The sequence below is a fragment of the Mixophyes fleayi genome, chromosome 2 (assembly GCF_038048845.1).
Source record: "Mixophyes fleayi isolate aMixFle1 chromosome 2, aMixFle1.hap1, whole genome shotgun sequence".
NCBI classification, from domain to species: domain Eukaryota; kingdom Metazoa; phylum Chordata; class Amphibia; order Anura; family Limnodynastidae; genus Mixophyes; species Mixophyes fleayi.
In genome coordinates, this window is record NC_134403.1 from 153,845,038 (window position 1) to 153,868,865 (window position 23,828).

General features: G+C 39.3%; 2 protein-coding genes across 4 annotated transcripts in view; both read left to right on the top strand.

Annotated features, from left to right (window-relative positions):
* LOC142141621 (uncharacterized) overlaps positions 1–23,828 on the top strand; it is a 939,875-nt gene that overhangs the window by 805,231 nt on the left and 110,816 nt on the right. The gene's annotated exons all lie outside the window — the stretch shown is intronic.
* GK (glycerol kinase) overlaps positions 1–23,828 on the top strand; it is a 56,850-nt gene that overhangs the window by 16,706 nt on the left and 16,316 nt on the right. For 2 of the 3 annotated variants that reach the window (XM_075200280.1, XM_075200282.1), the window contains exons 2-11: positions 1,396–1,469; positions 7,787–7,893; positions 9,955–10,032; positions 14,837–14,916; positions 17,467–17,604; positions 19,538–19,647; positions 21,111–21,177; positions 22,663–22,680; positions 23,256–23,291; positions 23,748–23,815. In XM_075200280.1, the coding sequence (XP_075056381.1) occupies positions 1,396–1,469; positions 7,787–7,893; positions 9,955–10,032; positions 14,837–14,916; positions 17,467–17,604; positions 19,538–19,647; positions 21,111–21,177; positions 22,663–22,680; positions 23,256–23,291; positions 23,748–23,815 (776 nt within the window). The remainder of the gene's footprint in view (positions 1–1,395; positions 1,470–7,786; positions 7,894–9,954; positions 10,033–14,836; positions 14,917–17,466; positions 17,605–19,537; positions 19,648–21,110; positions 21,178–22,662; positions 22,681–23,255; positions 23,292–23,747; positions 23,816–23,828) is intronic. The other variant, XM_075200281.1, reaches the window with a different exon arrangement.

The following is a 23,828-nucleotide window of genomic DNA, read 5'->3' on the forward strand; positions in this document are numbered from 1 at the left end:
CTGTTAAATGACAAGGAAGTCTAAAGGCTCGGTAATGGCATCATCTCAGGTGCTATATCCTGGATGGCAAAATGCCTAAAATATCATACTGTGCGTGGTTGTGTATATCTTTTCCTGCATTACCAACCTGATGAGAAATGCCATGTGGACTAAAGCAAAAACTAGTGAAGTGATAAATCTTGCTCTGCTGTAGAGGATTGTGGGTAGTTAATACACCTTACTTAGTCCTTGTTTCATCTTTTATATTTTAATATAATTTTCAACCTAATGCAACGTTTGCCAAGCATGCTTCATTTTAGTCACACTTATTAAATGTAAGTTTTGATAGCTATGATTAATAAAAAATAATTTGTTTTCTTTCTTATACCATGAATATAGCCTAAAATTGTGATCTTTACAAAGTAATTGTTAATTGAATAGTTTTTGTGTCCATAAAGTGCATTTCATTCATATCAAAACGTGTCATATAGGCCCCTTTTCCTAATTTGATTTAGAGAATGACCATGTTTCTACTGCAACGTGATTTCATATATGGCATAATAAAAGCATGACTATGCTTCAAAACTATAGGTATACAAAAAGTAAACATGTAAAATATTCTTATCTAAATTACACTCATCACCAACACACAATGGAGGCAACCATTTTGTAGGCTGAGCTAATCTCCATGACAAAGCGGTCTACGAATCCACTAGGTACAAGTGACGACATTGAAGCATTGGTTCCTACTGGCATTCTTGTGCATATTAGTGTGTAGGATATAGGCATACAGTACTTGCCTACTCTACCGGAATTCCTGTGAGACTTCCGGCATGGTAGGCTCCCTCGTGCATCCAGCTCCACCTATGCCTGAATTTTGTGGGGTGGGGCTTTGATGATGCGTTTTGGTGCAGTGTCCTAATTGCCTCGTCTGCCTGATGATGTCCCGAAGGGGAGGTCCAAAAATTAGACAACATGGCTATAGGTACTGGTTATAGGTACACCTTAACAGCACACCAAGGACTATGTACATATTGTTATAGTCATTATCTTTCTAATTTCTGTGTCACTACAAGTTCTTAAAAATGCCATGTGGTTGTGAATTTTAACAGGCTTATTCCCTGCTTCAGTAAGCCTAATGATTTATGTAGTCTTAAATTTTCATGTAAGTGGGTATGGGGACATTAGAAACAATGGGATTTAGTTACTTGCGCTCTACTAGCGTGAACAATGCTATTAAAGCAAATAAAATTGGCACCAGTGGGTATGAGTCTTTAAGTGGGTGTGACTTCTATACACCCTAGCCATTCATTTAAAATGACTTTGGGGTCTGATTGGGTGCAATGTGCTAGTTTTCATAAATGTCTTCTGTTGTGCTCTGTATTACTGAAGAGTTATGTCTTGTATCTTATACAGGTCTTCAATGCAAAAACAGCTGAGCTGCTTAGCCACCATCAAGTGGAAATTAACCAGAAGTTCCCAAAAGAAGGGTATGTGGAAGTCATTTGCTGTTATATAGTTATAACATTATTTTATATTGCAAATTACTAATCTATCATCCAGCCCAGCCTCATGGGCCACTATGCACGTCAGACCCTGCACCCATGGAGAATTCACCACTACTGTGATTGTTGTCAGCTCCATTCAGATAAATGTCTTAGTTTGCATTGCTGTAAAAGTAGGGTTCCCACTTCACAATTATAGTTTGCTACAGAGCTGTTACTTAATAGATCATTGCTAGATAATTACAGTCAGGGCTGCCATCAGAAACTGTGGGGCCCAGTACTAATTAATCTGGCGGGGCCCCCCCTCCCCATACATGCGCCCCCTCCCCATACATGTGCCCCCCTCCCTCTTCGCCATACATGCGCCCCCTATCCCTCAACACAGTACATTCATCCCCACTCCCTCATCACTGTAAATGTTCCCCTCCCCCCAAAAAAATGTCCCCCTCTCCTCTCCCCGCAAGCACAGTAAATGTCCCCCTCTCCTCTCCCCGTAAGCACAGTAAATGTCCCCCTCTCCTCTCCCCGCAAGCACAGTAAATGTCCCCCTCTCCTCTCCCCGCAAGCACAGTAAATGTCTCCCTCTCTATGAGCTGTGGTGCTGTGTGTGGTAGACAAGGGTTTTCTATGCACAGTATTTCGTTTTTTTACTTTCTCTGTTATGGTGGACACAGTACATAATAATATGTGTTTCCTTACAGACCTGCACTTAGTTTACTCTATCTCTATCCTCCCCACACTGTGCTTGTTGGAAATCCTACAATAATCTTAGAGAAAGAAAGAAAATGCGGCTAATAGGGCACTCAAAAGGTCCTGGATATAATATAATATGCTAAAAAGCTTTAATGATATGCATTAATATAATACTCAAATTGCAAAAGAATGTATTTATTAAAAACAAGATTAGCGAAATAATTAAAAGAGAAAAATATGCTGAATCTGAAAAATATTAATGACTGTTAACATAGCGACAAATAGCCGCTAAAAGCACGCAGCCCAGGCTCCTGTTAAGTAAACAAGTCCCCTTAGTAATTCTTTTTTGTGACATGATATATTCAATTAGCGATGGGGGAAGTTATTAGTTTAAATTAAGGTAACTGTCAATGGTAATTCTGTTGTTTTTAAGTCAAACCCTGCCTAAAAGTTTAATTATATAGCACGGAGTCGGCGGCGAGCGTTTCTCTAGTGTCTTTTTCAAGGCAGCCCAAGGCGATCCTTCTATTGGCTATTTATAGAAATAGGTCCACCCCCTTACTTGCATCATACCTAGCGACACTTGGGGACAACTGTTCTTACCACATGTTTGTAACTACGAATTGAAAATGCTGTTCAACACTGAATGTTTCATTTCCAGCAAATGAGAAGAAGGTAAATATCAAGGCATTGAAATTATAATGAAAATTAAATGACAGGAAAGTTGCAAAGCATTAGAACTATAATGTGAGGCTTTAAAGGGTCCTCACATTTAGAGGAATGGAACATATGTGAGCGATCCAGTAAAAAATAAAAATAAAAAAATAAAAAATACAAACCTGATCACCCTGAAGTCAATGGATAATTTCTATAAAACGTTTTCAGCAGTAATATATTACCCTTAGAAAGACATATCAATCTATATAAATACTAATATTCCATAAATATAAAATGTAGATAGAAGAGAAAAATGAAATAAACCTATTTATACTATACAGTGCCCTATAGTGAACAACTAAATTAATTATTAACAAAATTACCCTAGTGAAGAAAATAAATAAGAGATACATTAGCACATCTGCCTAATGTATCATAATATCCATACCCTTAATCCTACCATTATCACACAATAAATCAAAAGGACATATTACATCCTATATTGAATGAATAATATACATATAGAAATTAACACTACAAATTAATATTGAAGTGAAACTACCAAGTGACAAAATAATAGGACAAACCCCATATAAAATATAAATAGTGTGAACTAATGGCTTAAGATGAGTGCCTTCAAGTAAAATAAAATTACTTACACTGTCCAGAATGAAACAGAAGTTGCTTGATGCAGCCCCTCTGTGTGATGTGAGGTCACACCATCATGTGACAGGAAGAGGAGGCTGGTCACATGTTCAAATGGGCGGAGCCAACATTCCCCTGCGATCTCTGCTGTGTCCTCCCCAGCGTCCCTGCTGCTGCTGCTGCTGTGAGCCTGGCAGTGACAGGCAACTGTCAAACGTGGATCGGAGATGAAATTCGCGTTTCACAGCTGCCTGACACTGCCAGGCTCACAGCAGCAGCAGCAGGGACGCTGGGGAGGACACAGCAGTGATGAAACAGCTCATCGGTGGTCAGCGGGCCCCCTGGTGAGCCCGGGCCCCATACATCAGTACCCCCTGTACCCCCCTGATGGCGGCCCTGATTACAGTTGCTGTAAAATTCTTCACTTTTCTAGCTTCACAGCAGAACATGTCATTTTGCAGAGGTAACTTTCTGGCTGGAAAGTTGAGTAGAATTCCTATGCATTAGAGACACCATACCTGTTCTCTATAGCTAAGTTTTACCTGCTCCACGCATACTATTTATCTCCCAATTATTGCTATGCTTTACATATAGCTACTGCTAGACCCAATATCCCCATTTGTCCCTTAATGCAACATGAGAAGCACATAATGGTATATTTTAAAATGTATTCTAAAGTGATACAAAGGTGCATCAGTAGCACTTGCAAATTTTCTTGTGTTTTTCAATAAACTTGGCAATGCAGAGAATTGAACGTAACCTCGTGTACAGTCTCCTATGCAGAGTAGCAGAACGATGATTACTTTAATAAAGGTGCTGCATTCTGGAAAGACAGCAATGACTAAATTTTATTACGAATTTCTATTTTAAAATAAACAAAATCATTCTATACTTTGGGTCCCCATTTGAGAGCTTGATCACTACCAGTTCTTAAAAAGCCTTTTCCCACTGAGTGTACACTGTGACCAAACAGCTTGTGAACAGGGCTGCCAAGAAGAATTCAGGGCCCGGGTACAACAAATTCATGGGGCCCCCCTCATAGTGAAGTAAGCCCCAAAATTTTTTTGCGCCGCCGTAGGTGTATGGTCATATATTCAGGGGCGTGGCTTGCCAAACGGCGGCGCAAAAATTTTGGGAGGTGTGGTCATGCATTTGGGGGCGTGGCAAACGTGCCATTGGGGCGTGGCTAACATAAAAACCACTAGGCTCTCAATTCGCCGGAGCGTCACATATGTTCAAGCACTCCTGACTTTCAGGACATCTACCACCACAGGGTAGTATACAAACAATGCAGTGTGTACACAAACAGTTCAGTCTTGGCCTGCACCTTACATTGGGCACAACATTCACCAAAAATTGGTATTGTCCCTACTAGAATCACAACATTTCACACACTGTGCTGCTCTCTCCTACCTGTTCTTCTCACTTTCTCCACCTGTGGCTGCTGCTTTCTTTAGTTGTGGCTTGTCTGGATCCTGGAATGTTGAAGGACCTATTTTGAAAAAAAAATGGCTACATTTAGAAAATTACAGCCAGCCCCAGCGTTAAATCAATAGCACCCACGATTAATAATTAGGCCTTCCACCAGCCCCAACATTAAAATAATACTATTCACATTTAATAAATAAACCTATTTCCCTTCCTGCAAACAGCCCCAGCAATACCTATTTCCCGCAACCATCACTGCCATTAAATAATTCATAGTCACATTTAATAAATAGACCTCATTCTCCCTAAACTCACCCCAAGATTCAATAGCCCCCAAACCACCCCATCTTAAATTAATAGTCCCTACTATTAAATTGCCTCACCATCACCCTACAAACAAAAAAGCGCCCATTAATTAGCTGCCACCTACCTCACACATACTACATTGCAACAAGCCCCCTGTGCCATTACACACACAATACTGTGCCCCTTCATCACAACTACACTGTACCCCCTTATGCTCACACTGCGACCTCCATGCTGCTTTCCCCCTTCTTTTTTACTTTGTGCCTCTCTCCCACTTTTTTTCCTCCTCTGTTCCTCTCTCCCACTTTTTTTTATTCCCCTGTGGCTCTCTCCTTTTTTTCCTCCTCTGTTCCTCTCTCCCACTTTTTTTTTTATTCCCCTGTGGCTCTCTCCTTTTTTTCTGTTCCTCTCTCCCACTTTTTTTTTTATTACTCTGTGGCTCTCTCCTTTTTTTCCTCCTCTGTTTCTCTGTCCCCTTTCTTTATAGTACTGTCCCTCTCTGTTTTCCTCCCCTTGCCTCTCCGTTTCTTTACTTACCTTTTGTCAACTTCTTTCTTTTCTTTTCTGCTCTTCTGTCTCCTCTTCTGTCTTCTTTCTTCCTGCTGGCTGCGGCGCTCCTCACTGACTGACAGGCGTGACTTGATGACGTCACGCCCGGCAGTCAGTGTGAATGGAGGAGAGGAGGGACACGGCGCCGCGCGATCACGTGAGTATTTATTTTTTTTTTTTTAATTTATTCTTCCTCCCAGCTCCCAAGAAACCCAAGACCCCCCCCCCCCATCGCCCCCCCCCCCCCCCCCCCCCCCCCCGGGGGAAAAAAAAAAAAAAAAGTTAAAAAAAAAAGCGCAAGACAGGAAAAAAAAAAATTAATTAGCAGCGAGGGCCCGGCCCGGGCCCCCTGGCATGGCCGGGCCCGGGTAAACTGTACCCGCTCCCCCCCCCTCTCGGCGGCCCTGCTTGTGAATTGCCTTAATAACACAGCCTTTAGATGAATCATTAATCCCGATAACAACAGATCATGGTGAAAAGTCCATGGGCAAACCCTTGAGCGGGAACAAGCCCTAATTAAGTGATCTGGAAAATTAGAATCGAGAAAACAATGTTTAATGTATCTGCCAAAATAGTGGGTCTTCCTATTTATGATGCTGTTCACTCAGGAAATGATTGCAGAGACTAAAAAGAAATCGGGGTTAATATATCAAAACTTCAGTGCAGCAGAAATTACGTATAAATGTGATTTATATCCATATGATTTAATGACTCATGAGGGTGTTGCCTTATAACAACAAATATCTTTTTCTTTGGAAAATTTAGCAACCAGTGACAGAACCAAAGGCAGCCTGATAATGTGCCACTAGCATTTTCTTAATGATTCTTGTGGAAAAAATGTAATGTAAACTGCGATATAAAGATTTTCTTGCTGAAGAAAATAGAACTGTTTGTCTTATGTATGTCTAAGGCTTTATTCAAATTTTACTGCTTGGTAATCATGTGTAGTTTATATATTATTGATACTATTTAATTGGAACATACGGCTGACAATTTACTTATCTGAGTTTGCAGCACACACTCCTGTTAACAAGTGTAAATGTCTAAATAAAGTTACATTTTTGTTTCAACCACACTACCAGAGAATAGATAAATGGTGGTGTTATATGGTGCTTTGGTATAGGAGGAACAACATATTACTTTTTATGATGGGAGTTGCTGGCTGGATGTAGGGAGTGTTTCATGGCAAATACAGGCAAAGATACCTTCATGAATGGAGGTAGAATTTGGAGATGTTCCCATCTTTGTAGGTTTCTGAAAAATCTTTCACTAGTACAAAACCACCAGATTTTTATACGTCCTCTGACCTGGTATTCTCAGGGTCACCAAGAGAAATTTTAGACACTGGTACAGCAACTTCTTGGGGCCCCTTCCATTGCTGCCGAAGGAGGCGTGAGCACATCTGGTTGGTGGTTCCTCCTGCTACAGACAAGCTTGGGCCCGGTACTTTGTACTTACTCCCTCCCACTCTCAGAATAATGCATGTAAACAACTGTAAATGTAAAATCAAAATGTAAAGTTGGGACACTTAACATAAAGGTATTCCCGATGTCCCCTTATTATTATGAGTTATTAAAAACAAACATGGGCTCAAAAGGACAGTGTTTTGGGTGAAAATGGAAAAGTTGACACATAGCATCCAATGTGAAACACTGTTTTCTTGTCATACTAATGTGATATAGGTATCAATGCTGCTTGTTGCATTTTGCCAACTGAAGACACTCCGAAATACTCTCATATAACATAGAAATTACATATCCAATTTCATTCTATGGGATTTACTCTATTCTGGCATCAGACCATTACTGATGGGAAAACTACATTATAACATTACATTTTTTTAATCCAACAAAAAGTACAAATGTTTTCTAACAAATGCCAGTTTTCAAATCTTTGGTACCAATCCATCTTCTCACCTTTATATCTAGTACAGAATATTCAATGTGCGGTTTCTGAAACTGTTCAGTACATAATTTTCTGATGCAATTGGATTTCAATTCTATGTTGCTCTTTCCAATCTGCAGGTGGGTTGAGCAAGATCCAAAGGAGATTTTACAGTCTGTTTATGAATGTGTAGAAAAGACATGTGAGAAGCTAACCCAACTGAGCATAGAAATCACCACAATCAAAGGTAATTTAGAAATTTGATATGTAGCATACAAGCTTGTAGTGAGCGAATTAATGGCTGACAAACTTTTACATTTGGATCGTCTTCTAGTTTGGATTAAGTGACCATTAAAATAAGCCCATATTTGTTTTATTTTGGTTGACAATTGTCTGCATTACTACCCAATCTCTAAATTTTACTCACCCGATCCTTCACCTCTGAAAACCCGGAGTGTTACTCCATGTAGCCGTTGTTCCATTTCTCTCATCTAGAACCTGCAAAACTTTTAAACTGACAGCTTTAACATAGCTGGATGGTTTTGTGAGTGGGACCAATCTGAAGACACAATCTCTGTTCTTGCAACTTGTGACTGGTCTGCCTGTTCACACCCCCATCCACAGCTTCACACGGTGCCCACATTAGGCTGGGAAAAAGGATTAGCAAATGAGCAACATTTAGCAAATAGTTGGTAATTCAGCTTTAAGGTAACATAACTATATATTCTATTTATGTTTAGTCATCATTCATGTGCCCAGTTGCTACATGTTACTGTATACTTATGTTAGCTGCATACTGTGAAAAACAACATAAAATGCCTAAGATAAACATCTTCTGCCTCTTTTCTAATCTTGGGCTGGGCTAGTAATCAGATGCTCTATGACTCTAGGGTCCAAATGCTCTGTAAGTCTCTTAATAAAATTTACTGTTCTCCTGTATTTTCCATTCCATATACCCTATTGCTTCTTTTCTCTCTGTGATGTGTGAAAAGGGACCGTCTGACTCATTTGGTGGTTCTAATTCTGTTAACATGTTATACAATGCTGCATTCTACATTCATATATCTTTATTACCTCCGTATCTATTATAAAATATTAGAGATCTTATTGATTTATCTCTTAAACTGGGCTAAAGCTCCAGTACCATTTTTCTGGGATTCTTCCACTATAATCTGCGTTAAGAATTGGATCTAGAAAATGAACGAAGCTGTGGACAAGGAGGAACTGGCTCTGTAAGGCAGAGAAAAGTGTATTCTTTTTCAGCCACTTAAGGTGCACAAACATGCTGTAACTGACGCCAAATTTGGGCATTTTACTTTTAAGCGACCTCGAATTGCAGTGTGTGTGTGTGCACCCAAAATGACTGCATATCCCAATCAACATCAGAACTGCATTTTTGAAATGTCAATTGGAACTAGTAGAAAATGTGCTCGGACAATAGCTGCAGTTTAATCACGTGTGTAATCCTCATTCAACTGCCTGCATATGGCCATTGAACATAGCTTTGTCCTCTTTTATTTTTCCTTTTGGATGTTGAAGGTTTTGTAATAAACAGTATTATTCACTTTGCAAATTTAGCTTCTAAAAAGAATCAATTCTACAAAGTAGATCCAAAGAGTATATGTTATAATATTATCCCCATCCTATATCTAACCTTTGGTTAGATGCATTCTCATAGAGAGTGTATCTAACAAGTACATTATTGATCAGGTTCTTGGCCTTCAAGGGGCAGGGCATATGGCTCGTATGCAGTCCTCTGCCTATGACAAACCTTGGCATGGCCTGGTTTGAAATTGTTAGTGCAAATAGCTTTTTGTTCAAGTCCGTTCAAATCATTGATGTTGACCAGATGACATGGCAGTGGGGGCCAGCCATAGACAGAGAATACGCCAGGACAAAATATGTCTCCATATATTAGATTTTAGAGCTTTTAAAGTAAACTGCTTTGTATAAAAAAGTTTAATAAAGATTTAGGGTTTTTTTTAAAAAAAAAAAAATTTTCCTTTTTTTTTTTTTTTTTTTTTAATGCTGCTAGAATTTCTTAAAGTGATAATGATAACTATAGGACATTTTTGAGTTTAAAATAATATTCTTTATAAGGAAGTGTATGTCGGTACTGAGCATCTTCATTCATTTTTAACATAAAACATCTGTATAAACACAAAGTTCCAAAATTGTGATTCCACTTTAACCTTTTTGCCTTTTTGGTGTGTATAAATAAACAGAATCTATTCAACTATGGAAATATGATATGTGTATGTTCTGTGTTAAACAATTCAATGTCTAATTATATATTACTTTTTTTAAGCTATTGGAGTCAGTAACCAACGGGAAACAACCGTTGTATGGGACAAGAACACTGGAGAACCATTATACAATGCTATCGGTGAGTCACCTACCTTAACTTTATTTTGTGATCTTAATGGTCCTTACTAGTATATCTTTACATACGTGCCCTTTAAAGTGTGTGTGTGTGTGTGTGTGTGTGTGTACCCAACGGTATCATGCACAGGTAAACCATACGCACCTCAAAATGCTGGCCATGACTTGTGGAGTACAGGACCAAAAACCGGTTTCTTAAACTCTTATTGCAAGAGATAAGCTTTTTAGTCTAATGAGCCCAAACAACTATAACAGTTTTTTTTTTGTATACACAACATACATTACAAATACCAGGCAAATATCAGGATATTTCTAAAATGTATGTTCGTCATTCTCCAGATAATGAAAATACACATACAACTCTCTTACCATTATGAAATACACATGATGGGATACCCTGATTGAATTGAATGCAGAAAAGTTCATAGTGACATTATCATGCTGACTGCTCTTGTAGATTATCTTTGTTTATTTGACACTTTTGCCTGACCCACAAAAACAGCAGCTTTATACAATGCATATGCCCTTTGAACAACACTTTACAACCCTAGTGAACTTCTGGCACAATGAAAACATTTTCCATTGCAGATAAATAACTGAATTATATTTTCTCTTTCATCCGATTAAGTGACCCTGGATTTTGGGGTATGGAGTGCAGGCAGGAGCAAGGGCACTTTAAATCTTTAGCATTTATAGCATAGCTCCGCCCCTTCCCCCTCTATACCCCGCGTGTTGTCCTATAGTGGAGGTAGAGTAAAGCTGCTCTAGCAGCTTTTTCTTTTTTTTTATTGTTTTAGTTTTAAGGTTTTTTTTAATTATAATTCTGGTCACATTGTGGAAGCCGTGGTGGCGGTTTTTAAAGACACGCATCACACAGCATGCACGGCTCTGTGATGCGGGGGTGCAGAGCAGAAGCCAACGATGGATGCTTCAACGGGAAGCATTCACTGGTAATGACTGTGTGCCCCATGCACCGGAGACCACCCTAAGGTAAGTAAACTCTCGCCCAGCATTTTTAAATAAAAGCCCCGTTTTTCTTGTCTTTTTTTTTCATTATTTAAATGACAGTTCATTAGTTAGCCTGGGGCCAGGCCAGGTAGTGGTTACTATGACAGTCAGGGCCGGTGCTAGGGTCCACGGTGCCCTAGGCATTTTTTAAAAAGCGGCGCCCCCCCCCGCGCAAAAATCGCCGCCCCCCCCCCCCGCAAAAATCGCCGCCCTCCTCCCTCCTCTCCTTACCTTGTCTCACCACCGCCGCCTCTCTGCTCCGTCTCCTCCCCTCCACTCACTGACATTAGTAAGTGGAGGGGAGGAGACAGAGCAGAGGGGCGGCGGTGGTGACAAAATAGCTTCTTCCCCCCCCCCCCCCCCTCCCCGTCCATCTGAATGCTGTGCGGCGGCCGTGACAGGTATGATCAGCGGTCGCCGCACAGTTTTAAAGTATTTTAGAATTCTGTGGCGCCCTCCAGAGCCCGGCGCCCTAGGCAAGTGCCTAACCTTGCCTAATGGGAGCGCCGGGCCTGATGACAGTAAGCCCTCCTAGGCACGGAATTGGTTTGAAAGGTCAATCCTTCAAGAGGGCAGCCATCTTAGTGCTGGGCCAGGGGGATGGTATTTTTTACTTCATAATATGTATCCTTAGGGCTTCCTCTTTGTCATTGTCTTTCACTGTGATTTCAAACACAACAGAAGCAGTAGACCACTGTGATTTCAAACACACCAAAAGCAGTAGACCACTGTGATTTCAAACACACCAGAAGCAGTAGACCTTTTCAAGCCTTTGTATACCACCGGTGTTGTCAGTAATAGTTGGGGTGGTTTATGAGTGAAACTTAACTCAAGTTACCGGGTTCACTTTTTTCGGTTTGATTGTGTTCTGTTATTGTATTCTGTATTTTCAGCCATTCTGCTACAAAGGGAGTTTTTCCAGAGCAAAGGCTGTAAAGATGGCTTCTGTAAACATTTTTACATGTTGTAAATGCCATGTCAACTTTCCTCTGGAACGGATGTCTTATGCGCAGCCTACCAGCCTAAGGATCATATGAAATGTACGCTGGAAGGCTCTGGTACCAATATGTCCTTAGCCACTGCGATTGCTCAGCTGACCGTTTTCATGAGAGGAGTCCTACCCAGATTACCTCAGGTTCAGATGGAGATTCTTGTGGACATATGTCCTCTTTGGTCATGCCTAGCCAGGGGCCAGTTGGTCCCATCGAGGCATCCCTGGAGGAGCTATTAAAGGGAAAGAAGTTTTGCAACTTCTGTACAGTAGTTAGTCAAGGTTTCCCCCTCTTTAGAAAAGATGTTGGATTCTGCAACTCCTCCTATCTCTCACAAACGTAGTGCTATGGTTTCCCATCTTGACATTGAAAATAGATTCTAGCTGTCATTTTGTAGAATGTACTAAATAAATCATAGCTAGAATCTGTTTGGTTGCTATAGGCAACATCTCCAAACCTTTTTTCAAACCTGCAGTTTATTATATATACCCCTAAGAATCAATACCCCACAGTGCAAGCTGTTGCCCCTATAGCAGTTTTACAGAGGAGGAGACAGGCTTGGGCAGCCATGTCCTCTGACAAGCCTTCAGCATGACGGGCATTCTGCCCACACTGAATCATCTGTGATGGGAGCCCGTTTACATCTTCTGGGACCAGATGCCTGGGGGAGAGGGTTTGTGGTTTGAGTATATATTATAGACCTCTGCAGATCCCCATCCAGAAGATTCTTCATCACGGGCCTCCCACAGTCAAGACAAAATTTCTTGCTATGTGAGACGTCATTGAAGCTCTGATTTCTTCAGGAGTGGTTGGTCTGGTTCCAGATCACTAAAAAGGTTTGTGATTACTCAAACCTATTTCTGGTTCAAAAACCAGCCTGTTCATTCAGGCCCATCTTGAATCTAAAAACCCTAAACATCCAACTGTGGGTGGACAAATTGAAGATGGATTCCCTAAAATCGGTAGTGTACAGCATGGAATGGGTCGAGTATATGGTGTCCTTGGATATCAGGTATGCTTATTTACACATTGTCCCCAGTGTCCAGGGGACATTGTATACTTGCATTAAATCCTTTTCTCGTTACCATATTTTACCCAACCTTTCACGCTTTTGGTTCCCTTCCTCTTGGTTTTTGTTTTTCTCCTACTCTGTCCTGTGGGGCTTAGTTTAAAAAGTAACTGATTGGCAGCTGTGTCAGGCACTGCGTAGGGAGAGGGAAGGGGATATGCTACCTAACCTACCTCACAAATATATATATATATATATATATATATATATATATATATATATATATATATATATATATATATATATATATATATATATATATATATATATTAAAAAATTTCGCTAAGCTCAGAAATAATTTGAATAATTTGCAACTGATTGTGTCATTTATGTTGGTGAGCTGCACTGAAAAACGAACCTTAATAGTAAACCAAGTGCAAAGGTTTCCATTGAAATGACTTAGCAAGGTAAATTATCAACCTTCGGCTTGGGCATATGTCAATTATTAAACTCTTGGGCTTTTTTATATTCTAAATATATAGCTTTGCTAGTTAAAATACTAAATGTGACTTCATTTTAGTTCTCTGAGTACGTGCCGTTTTATTTTTCCTTCTGCTCTGAAGCAGTCTCCATAATTTTTTATTTTTTATTTTTTTTTGTGTGTGTGTTCAGAAAATATTCCACAATCACCCTACTCTAACCCTGTATTGTAATTTATTTGACTGATGTTGCTGAGAAGTAGAACATCCATCAGACCATGCAGGGTCCCTTCCTGTCTGTTATACTATTTATTTTAGATTACATTGTGTTGAAATCTATCCAACTGTTTATCTATCCAGTGACATTCTATTTGTAACATAAAGGGGGAGACAAACTCTGCAGGCATTCTAATATATGACAGACAGCTGCTACCACTATAGGGAGGACCAATGCCATTTTAAAATTCTCTTTGATTAACTATTACTACTCTCCAAAGACACTGCCTCTGAATTTTTGTGAAAAATAGATAAATTGGCTGCTAGAAGCATATGTACTGCTCATATCATGTGAATCTCTGCTTTTAAGTTTGCTTAAAACTTAGTAAAAGATTTTACTTGGGACTTTTCCATGCAGCCATCTTTCATGGTGCTCCTCTGTTCCTCTTACAGCCCCGGGTGCAAACTGGGCGGGTATGAGGGGGGATTACCATTCAAAAGCTGCTATCAAGAGATTGTGATTGGTCCTCCTACTCATATATAATCGTGATTTTAAAGTAATTGACTGTATTACCGAACCAACTGAGCAGCTGGAAAAAATATCTGCATGTATCAGTGCCCAAAGAAGAACACCTGCATGCAGCATCCACCACGGCTCTGGCTCGGGGGGATGGAAACAATGGCAAAATATTTTCCCTAGGATGGGAGTGCAGTTTTAAGCAACTGATTGGATAACAAGAGACCAGCACTGTAAAATGAAAAGTTGCCAATGAAAGTAATATTTCTATACATAAAGTTAAACAAGTTGACCCCCGACAATCCTTTCACATTGCAGACTACCCATTACTCACCGCTCAATTGGCACTATGCCAACTGCTGTACAGGTCAGCAGTCTACATTGCTGTTCTTTCAATTCTTTTTGTTATAGGTGTATCTTTTTTAAGGCATCTTCATGTTGTGGCTATTGTAATATACTGTTTTTGACGGCTTTATTCTAGTTTCTATTTAAAAAAATGTCTATTTAAATATCGGCAACATAGACAACATAGCATGCTGACAAGTTAAGTCACTGTATACATAACCATTGTCTATATTGTGTTTTAGTTTGGCTTGATTTGAGAACTCAGTCAACTGTTGAGAGGCTACTGAAAAAAATTCCAGGAAGGAATAAGAATTTCTTCAAGGTAAAAGATCAACAAGACTCTGTATACATGCAAAGTATTTAATCAGAGTAGACAAAATACTGTGCGCAAAATTCCAGTACTGATGAAGATTAAGAGCAAATGACCAAGCAAAGATGCAGCAATACAGTGTGTGGTCACAAGTGCATAAAAGGAAGGCAGCAGCATTATCTGTGTGTAAAAAGGAAATCAAGTCATATGACTTAATACATAAATCACGACTAAATATATGAATTCATATTATGTGATTAACTTATTAGTTTTTGCACAAAATTATTTAAAGCAGCAATTCCACATAGTAGGGATTTTTCTTTAAATAGCATGCATCATTTTTTTCTTAGCGGTCATCCTAGAAATCATTATCTCCTTTTCAAAATTTCTGAAGGGCAGACAAGTATGGCTCTCAGTCACACACAGACAGACACACACCGTCTCACAGCTCAGGTTGAGCTCAGAGGGGCATTCCAAAGTGTCTTTGCTCACTTGATAATGTACCATGTGACTGTGGTTGCCATAGTGGTCGCACAGCGGTCAAGCGTTAATTTCCCAACCATGGCCTTATCTGTGTTCAGTTCTATTCCCATATCCTTTGGACACATTTAAGGTCATTTCCGAAAGTGCAAAAGCTGTTTTGTGACATTTCTCGTCTACATTTGCACAGATATTTCTGTTTTTTACAGGGAATTGCATAGATTGGTTGGACAAGATGCTGATATTGATGAGGGTACAGAAAAGGTGCATTTAGATTTTGTTGCTAGGCACACAACTTTTTTTTTTTCTCTCAAATTATCCTTTTGCTCATATATTGCAGAAACACAACTCCTGTACTTTTTAAAAAAAACACATTTTGCACTTTTGTGAGAAGGTGCACTACCACCAACTAATAAAAAGCTTCAATTACACAAGTGACACATATAGTAATAAAGTACTGATGACACACTCGATTAATTTAAGAATAAAATATAGCAGTATTTCTGCAGATAAACAAAGTTTGGAAACAGGCTGTCCTTGCACAGGTAATTCACCTGTTTTCTACGGAGAATATAAATGTAGACACGTCCCTCCTACGCGTGTGTTTCCATACAGCAGGAAAGGGGCATGCACCTTGAAATGGGTATGGTGAAAAATTAGGCTCACTTGCGTAAATAAAAAAAAATATAAACATTAGGTCCCAATTTTATGTCATTCTTAAAGGACTCTTACTGTGTTTGTGTTTGAAATATTGCCACTGATTGAATATAGGTGAGTGAGTGTTAAAATACATTTTATTTTATTTTTAACCCTTTCATTGCCTGAGGTTTGGGAAAGCCTTTTCAACAGCAGCTCCTGTGAGCATATTCCTTTTTACACACATTTTCAGGAGACGTTCTACTGCCCGTATTTATCTGAATTTCGCATTCTGTCATAAATAATGTAGAGAGATGTTTTTTCATCCTTTTACACTTAATAAGTTGGATCAAATGGTTAACAGTAGCATACATTTTATAAGGTCAAAATCAATTGGTAGTATATACATAAATGTACAGCTACCACGAGAAGAATGGTGAACACAACCCCCAAACACAGTAATGGTTATGTGTAAAGTAATGACAAAATCTTAAAATAATGTATGCCTGGAGAACTTAATTGATTTTAAGATTTTTAAAGTTCCATTACAAGTTCCATTGCTGAAATTGCTGGGCCAAAAACTTTAGTTTAAAGATACAAAGCAAACACAGTCTTTGCTGCTGAATAAACCCAAACTTGTAAGATGTTAAATCACAGATTGTGTTTAGACCATACTTACCTACTTTCTTCAGCTCTCTTCCGGGAGCCAGCCAGTGGAGGGGGGCGTGAGGGGGCGGGGCGGCCAAAATCGCGTCATTTCGGCCCCGCCCCCTGTGACGTCATGACGCAAATTGCGTCATTTGACAGCGGGGGGCGGGGCTAAACGCCGCGATTCATCGGGAATCGCGGCGTTTGGGATCTAATTCTGCCCACTTCACTAGGAAGTGGGCACTTCCTAGTGAAGTGGGCAGAATTCGGGAGATTGCCACACTCGCCCGGGAGTCCGGGAGACTCTCGCAAAATGCGGGAGTCTCCCGGACATTCCGGGAGAGTTGGCAAGTATGGTTTAGACATCCATCCCAAATCCCTAGTTACCAATTACTGCTAACACAACATTTCATATATTTATCCATATATGTTACTGCAGGCTTTTTACAGCGCAGCACCACCCAGTTTAAGAGTCATCTGCATGGCAGCCCCCAGCACGCAATTGTTTGAATTTTCCTGATTTCCTTTGTAGGAGCGCACACATAATTGTAATGTGATTTGTAAACAGGTGCTTGTACATCCTTATTTATGATACAGATGCATAAGTGACAATTTCCATGTACCATTATAGTTTGCACTACTTACTCATATCTGTCAGCTTTTGTACTACCTGATTGTGCCATATGTTTCCTGCTTCTATATGGTGCAATAAATTGTTCATGCGGTACACAGTGGTAACATTTTTCAGTAGCAATAGAGAATATACTAATATGTACTACTTACAACTCTCGTTTTCAGAGTCGAACAGGTCTTCCCTTGAGCACGTATTTCAGTGCAGTGAAGCTGCGCTGGCTGCTGGACAATGTAAAAGAAATCAGGCACGCAGTAGCGGAAGGCAGAGCCATGTTTGGAACTGTGGACTCCTGGATCATTTGGGTTAGTGCTCAGTACACTATGAGTTGAGATGAGCTAAATGTTCAAAACTGTTCCACAAAATATTTGACTCATTCCAAATTTTGCTGCAACTTTTGCACATTTTACTGGGGGAAGTAGCAATAAATGTTCCCAGTCCTACCCCAAGCACACCACACAGCAGGATGAATTGGCGGCCTGCTCCTCTGCAAAATTTGATTTGTGTCTAACCGTGTGGCTATGATGTAACTGGCCTCTTGTACCACAAATGTATTGCAACATATATTAGGGAGTGTGACAAAGTCACTGGATTAGTGTATGATGGCAGATACATTTCATGTAGGTTACTAACCTACTTGTTTATAAAAGCCCAGGAAAATATTATTGTCTGTGAGCTGCTGAAGGACTATATGCCTGTTGAAATGCTGGAAAAGGGTCCTGGGGTTTTTGGATGGAGAGAGAAGGTGGCTCCATCCATTAAGCCCATTAACCGGGTCTTCCAAGTTATCAGTGAATCTGCTGGTAATCAGGAGTTGAACCTGAGTGGTGCTGGTATAAGGCTGCAAGGCAGCTGAGTCTGCCTCTCACTGCCTGGGGACAGGGGGTGCAGGGTCTCTGTGAGAGAGAGCCTGATATCTGCCTGTAAGTTATTGTGTTGAAAACTCTTTTTGTTTTGTCTTAGTAAAGCTGGGCACACACTACAGAAATTTCAACCAACTTTTTATTCCGAGAGATTTTACATGCGATCAATGTTCCGATCGCTCGGTCCATGGACTGCATACACATTAGCCTTGTTTAGGACGATAAAGGGAAGAGCGGATGTCCCTTTAGCGACTTTTTACAGCCATGTTGTCGTGAGCAATGACTGTAATTTCGTACTCACTGTTGTGGATCGGTCGGAAGTTTATACACACTACACAGCGGAAACGAGATTGGAACGAAAATATTAAAAGGTACGACCAACCAAATGAGGCGACAATCATCCATTTGGGCAGACTTTCAACCATCGTGTCACTACACACACTGACCCAATTTTTGAACGAGCAGTCGTATGTCGGCTGATTAAGCCGATTATTGGACGAAAACAGTGTAGTGTGTACCCAGCTTTAGGTGTGATCAGTGTTTAGTTGGAGTCGGATGGCAAGGTGTTTATTTTGTAGTTTTTTTTCTTTTGTTTTCTTACTGAATAAAACTGGCTGAGCCCAGTTGCACGAAACCTTTGGACTTATGTGAAATCTCTCGTCTGCTATAAACACCATCTACACCAGGAGATAGTACCGGGCCCCCCTACCCAGTCACAGGAGCTATAAAGGCAGTCCATGATGAATAGATATTTAAAAGAGAGAAAATTAACATCTGTAGAGTACATTTAACAAAACTAATTTGGTTTGTTACAGTTCATTTGCCATCTGAAACAAGCACTAGGATCTGTGTAAATATATTAAGTGTTAAAAATGTATGTATTCCGTTACTGATACAAATCATTGTCGGCTATGAATCAAGCTTGTGTTGCAGTCATTGTAGAGCATGGTTTACTTCTACATGTTTCTTTGTTTTCTGAATGTCTCAGAACTTTCCATTGTCCACACAAATGTCACAAAAGTCTAAAATATGCTTGATTTTCTTGAATAATGTGTGGTTTAGCAATTTGTCATTTTTTGGAGTTTTGATGCTTTAGTAAAAAAATTTAGTAGTGCACAACTTTTTGCTAATTGAAATAAGTTTGAGACAGGTTTTCAATAGCTATAAATGTTGGACATTGCTGCTGTCTTTAAAAAAACAAACAAGTAATATCTGTTAAAATAGAACATTGGTGCTCATATCGCTCTCATTGTGAATAGACACTTGCTGGTCTTTGCAGAACAGGGCTCTGTTACTAATTGCACAAAAAACATATGAGAGTAGCAGTATATAGTAAGCCTGGTCTTTAATTGTCTTCTGTTTCTAATTTCCACAGAGCCTGACTGGAGGGAAGAACGGGGGTGTCCATTGTACGGATGTAACCAATGCCAGTAGAACCATGCTGTTCAACATTAATAAACTGGAATGGGATAAAGAGCTCTGCCAGTGAGTAATTATCATTTAATCACTAGTCTGCTCCTGGTGATGTCGTATATAGTAACTGGGAAGAGCTTAGTTGTGTCTTCATTGTTATAAGACCACTCCTAAAAATAAGCAAGTTATAAAATGATAAAGTCATGTTTCTGTATGTGGTTTTCCCTTTCCCTCTCCTTGCATATACATAAAGACACAATGTCAAAAGGGCAGTGAGAACATGTTAATCCACTGTAATCCATCGTAATCCACAGAACCTAATTGCATATGTATATTAACCAGACTACTACAAGTTAAACTATTGAAATGTAGTATCTGATTGATTGCTATGGATTGTAAGGGACACCAATAACCCAGGTGTATATGTCATTTTTATCCCTTAACTTTAACTTGGTGCTGTCCAAATTTTCATACAATGGACCAGATGTATGTTACAAATCCATGATCCCAGGGAACTTTCCCAAGTAGATGATTGTTGTGCTTAGAATAGAATAGATAGAATGTCACAGTTGGCACGTATGGAAAATGGTTCTTATTGTGGTATATGTATGGATAACTGCTTATTGATGTTTCCCTTTACAAGTACTGGATATACACTGATTTTTCAGATGTGTTGTTACTTTGAGAACATTTGGTTCTTGCGCTAGTCATTGCTTATAATATACTGGTCACTGTAGGTATTATGTAGGCCACTTCCTGAGAATTGTGCTGGGACAACATTTTTTTAGTCAATCCTGCTGTCTATCACCAATATCAAATATTTTGTCACCCCCTGGGATTCTCTTTGTTGCTTGAATCATAAAGTTGGAAATGAACACTAGACATTTTAGTGCAGAAGCAACAACAAAATGCTCTGTGCTGAAGAACCTGATATAGAGTTGGATGTAGGTCCAGCTACAATAATTTGAGCAGATAAAGGCAGCTGTATTTAGAGTTTAACGTAACATGCCTTTGAGGCCCCCTGCGCCTGGAGAGACTGCTTGGATGCATGTACGTTAAATTTCCGTATAGTAGTGGTATGTCCTTTGTTAGCTCAGGAGATGTGGCTAATTGTTAGACTTTCATTTGCAATGGAGCTCAAGTGATATTCAGCACAGCGTGGATTGTCCATGTGCACTCATTTTTTGTGTGCCAGATTCCCCTTTGGATTTCAGCACTGTTTTGACCAGAGCAACAGGTTTCACATTATGAATGGGTGGCCACAGACTGCGGGTCTCTGTTATAGTGTGACCACCCCAGCATGGTCAAGTTGATGATAACTGCAGTGTATTTACCCTCCACACCCCCTATATGTGATGCAACCACATTTATACACCACATTATGAATTGCATGTATTTGACAATAATTTTGCAATTGTAGGATTGCTCCTTTATTCAGGACGGACAACTTTTAAATGAAGACCCTCTAGTATAAGTGTGACTCAAACCTATATCACAATTTATCTTTAGAACCATCATGTCTACTTGTGTTTTAGGTTTTTCGATATACCCATGAGTTTGTTGCCAAAAGTGAGGAGTTCTTCTGAAATCTACGGTCTCATGGTAATAAAGTGTTTTCCTTACATTATCCTTATATTATGACTATTTCCAATATATTTCACAATGTATATTAAAAATACACAACTCTGAAATGGTCAATATTTTATTAGTTCATTAGATGGTTATACTTTAGATTTTCTATTAAAACATGTCTAAGTTTATTCACTAAAATTCGTACCAGTTATGAATTTCTTTAGACATTTTTTTTCTGGTAAAATTTATTTGAGCAGAATACTTCTTGAAAAACAGTGTAAATCATTTTATAAAAACTGCACACCAAAATTCTTGTTTTAACTGCATTTTCACTATTGCCCCAACTTTCCTTTTTTAACTACTATCTGTAAATGTTGCCACTGTTTCATTAATTATGTGTAAAAAAAATACTTTGTCTCACCTTGTCTGAAGACCAGTAATTAAAGGGTGAACCGCTCTTACCATCGTACACCCTTTGTTAGACAGTTACCATTATGCTTGTAATACAGTGTCATGTCAATTTAATTTTCATTTAATTGAAGAGAGTCCGTACCACTCCTACACACCCAATTCTGATGACCTTACATAATATCACACAGAGGGGGATAAAAGTCCTGGGGGTAAATGTATCAATCTGCGCATTCTGCAAGTCACCAATGTTCGGCGACTTTGAAGGGCAGATTTAAAACGGCACTGTCTTTACACACAGAACTTTCCTGTAAAGACATTGCCGTTTTAAATCTGCTCTTCAAAGACGCCGAACATCGGTGACTTGCAGAATGCGCAGATTGATACATTTACCCCCTGGTGACTGCTGGCTCTTGTATCCTTCAGATTGCATCACAAAATCATTTGACAACTGGTCTGATATATCTCTAAGATAACCAAATCTCTTATAGGTGACCATCTGTAATTGTTGTAAACATTATCTACAATGTAATCATCTATGTATACATTGGTTACATGTTTTTTATAGTATTAATTTAATTCCTGGTCAAATCCTTCTAGTACTTCAGGTCCAACTAAAATCATTTGTTGGACATCAAAGAACATATTTTCTAATGTTGTATTTAATTATTTTGTAAATAAGAATTGGCAGCACTGAATGATATACACACTTTACATACAGTGCAACATTTTCTCATGAAGTAGCACCTCTTTGTGAGTTTATTGCTGGCTTTCACGCGTGTTTACCTATTTTCCCCTTAGTGCTAACTCATATACACAAATTACTGTTCACTGATGAGGCTCTTTCTATACAAATCCACATTTCATTTGAAGGCAGAAAAAAGTCAAAGGCAGGTATTGATTGCAGTTAGAAAGGATGAGGTTTTCATGGTAACTTTGGAGAAAGAAAGTTGGTTATTTTTGTGTTCCTTTAATGTAGCTGCAATATGTTTCTGCGCATTATTTAAATCAAGAAATCTTTGCTATGGCTTTGTATCACTGTAAACAACAAGTTAAACTTCCTTTTTTGTGAACCTTCTCTATCCTCTTGTTTTCGGCCGACCATAGAAAATCTCTCCTAGCCTGGTGAGTAAAGGCTTTTGTTGGGCACTTCACCAGTCATATGTCACAAGTGTTTGGAGTACAAATCATGCAATTTCCAGTTAAACAAATAATCTGTACAAATTTATTTAGAATACATATTGTCTTTTGTAACAATTGATTACCAGCATATTCACGAAGGAGGAAATTGTCATTGTTTATCTTTACAAACCATGGCTCATTCCAGTAGATACTAGTGAATTTGAAATTTAATAGGCCATATACTGGAGAAAATAGCTGGAAATGGGCTTGGTTGCTTTTTTGTGGCCTCACAATGGATTTGTATTGTCACTTTGTCACAACTATTGTATCACATTCAAGGGCACAGTTGTCTGATGTATATAGGGACATTGGCCTGGGCTGTTCAGTGGCTTGCTGTTGGTTATGTCATCATTGTGTACACAGCTTTACGTTTGAATGGTGTTCAAAGGATCGTCTTGAAGTTGAAACATTTTTTTTTTATTTATTTTTTTATTATATTCCTCTGCATTCTTAACTGTAGCTATTATTTCGATCCCCTCTCCTGTTTCATTTAACATTTATTTTCCATATATTTTCAGAAGTCCGGGGCTCTCACTGGAGTGCCAATATCTGGGGTGAGTCTGGATTACAGTTGTATCTATACTATGTTAAGAGGGAAATGTTACTGTACTTGGACCAATGTTGTTATTCATTCATACGTATATCCACTGCTGAAGTCATCAGCCCTAACCATTTATGACATGGTATAATTCCTCTAGCCCAAGTTAGCAATACGACAGTAGTCTGAGACCCAGCCCCCACCAGAAGCGCCTCGGTAATGAATAATTCTCCACCCAGAGGAGGCAGGAGAATTTTGAATGGAACGTCTTGTGTCAAGAATGCTGAATCTCAGCGCTCGATACAAGTGACTGTCAGAGATGCCAGTGGGCTAAGTCTCTGGAAACAAACTTTTCGGGGACACCTGTAATTTACCCTGTAATGTCTAGTTAGGACGGAGTTCCTCTTTAATATTTGCTTTACAACTGCTAAAACAATACGGTTTTTTTATACTTTTTTATCTTCCTTTGTAGTGTTTGGGGGACCAGTCAGCTGCATTAGTTGGACAAATGTGCTTCCAAGATGGACAAGCAAAAAATACGTAAGTGATTTTC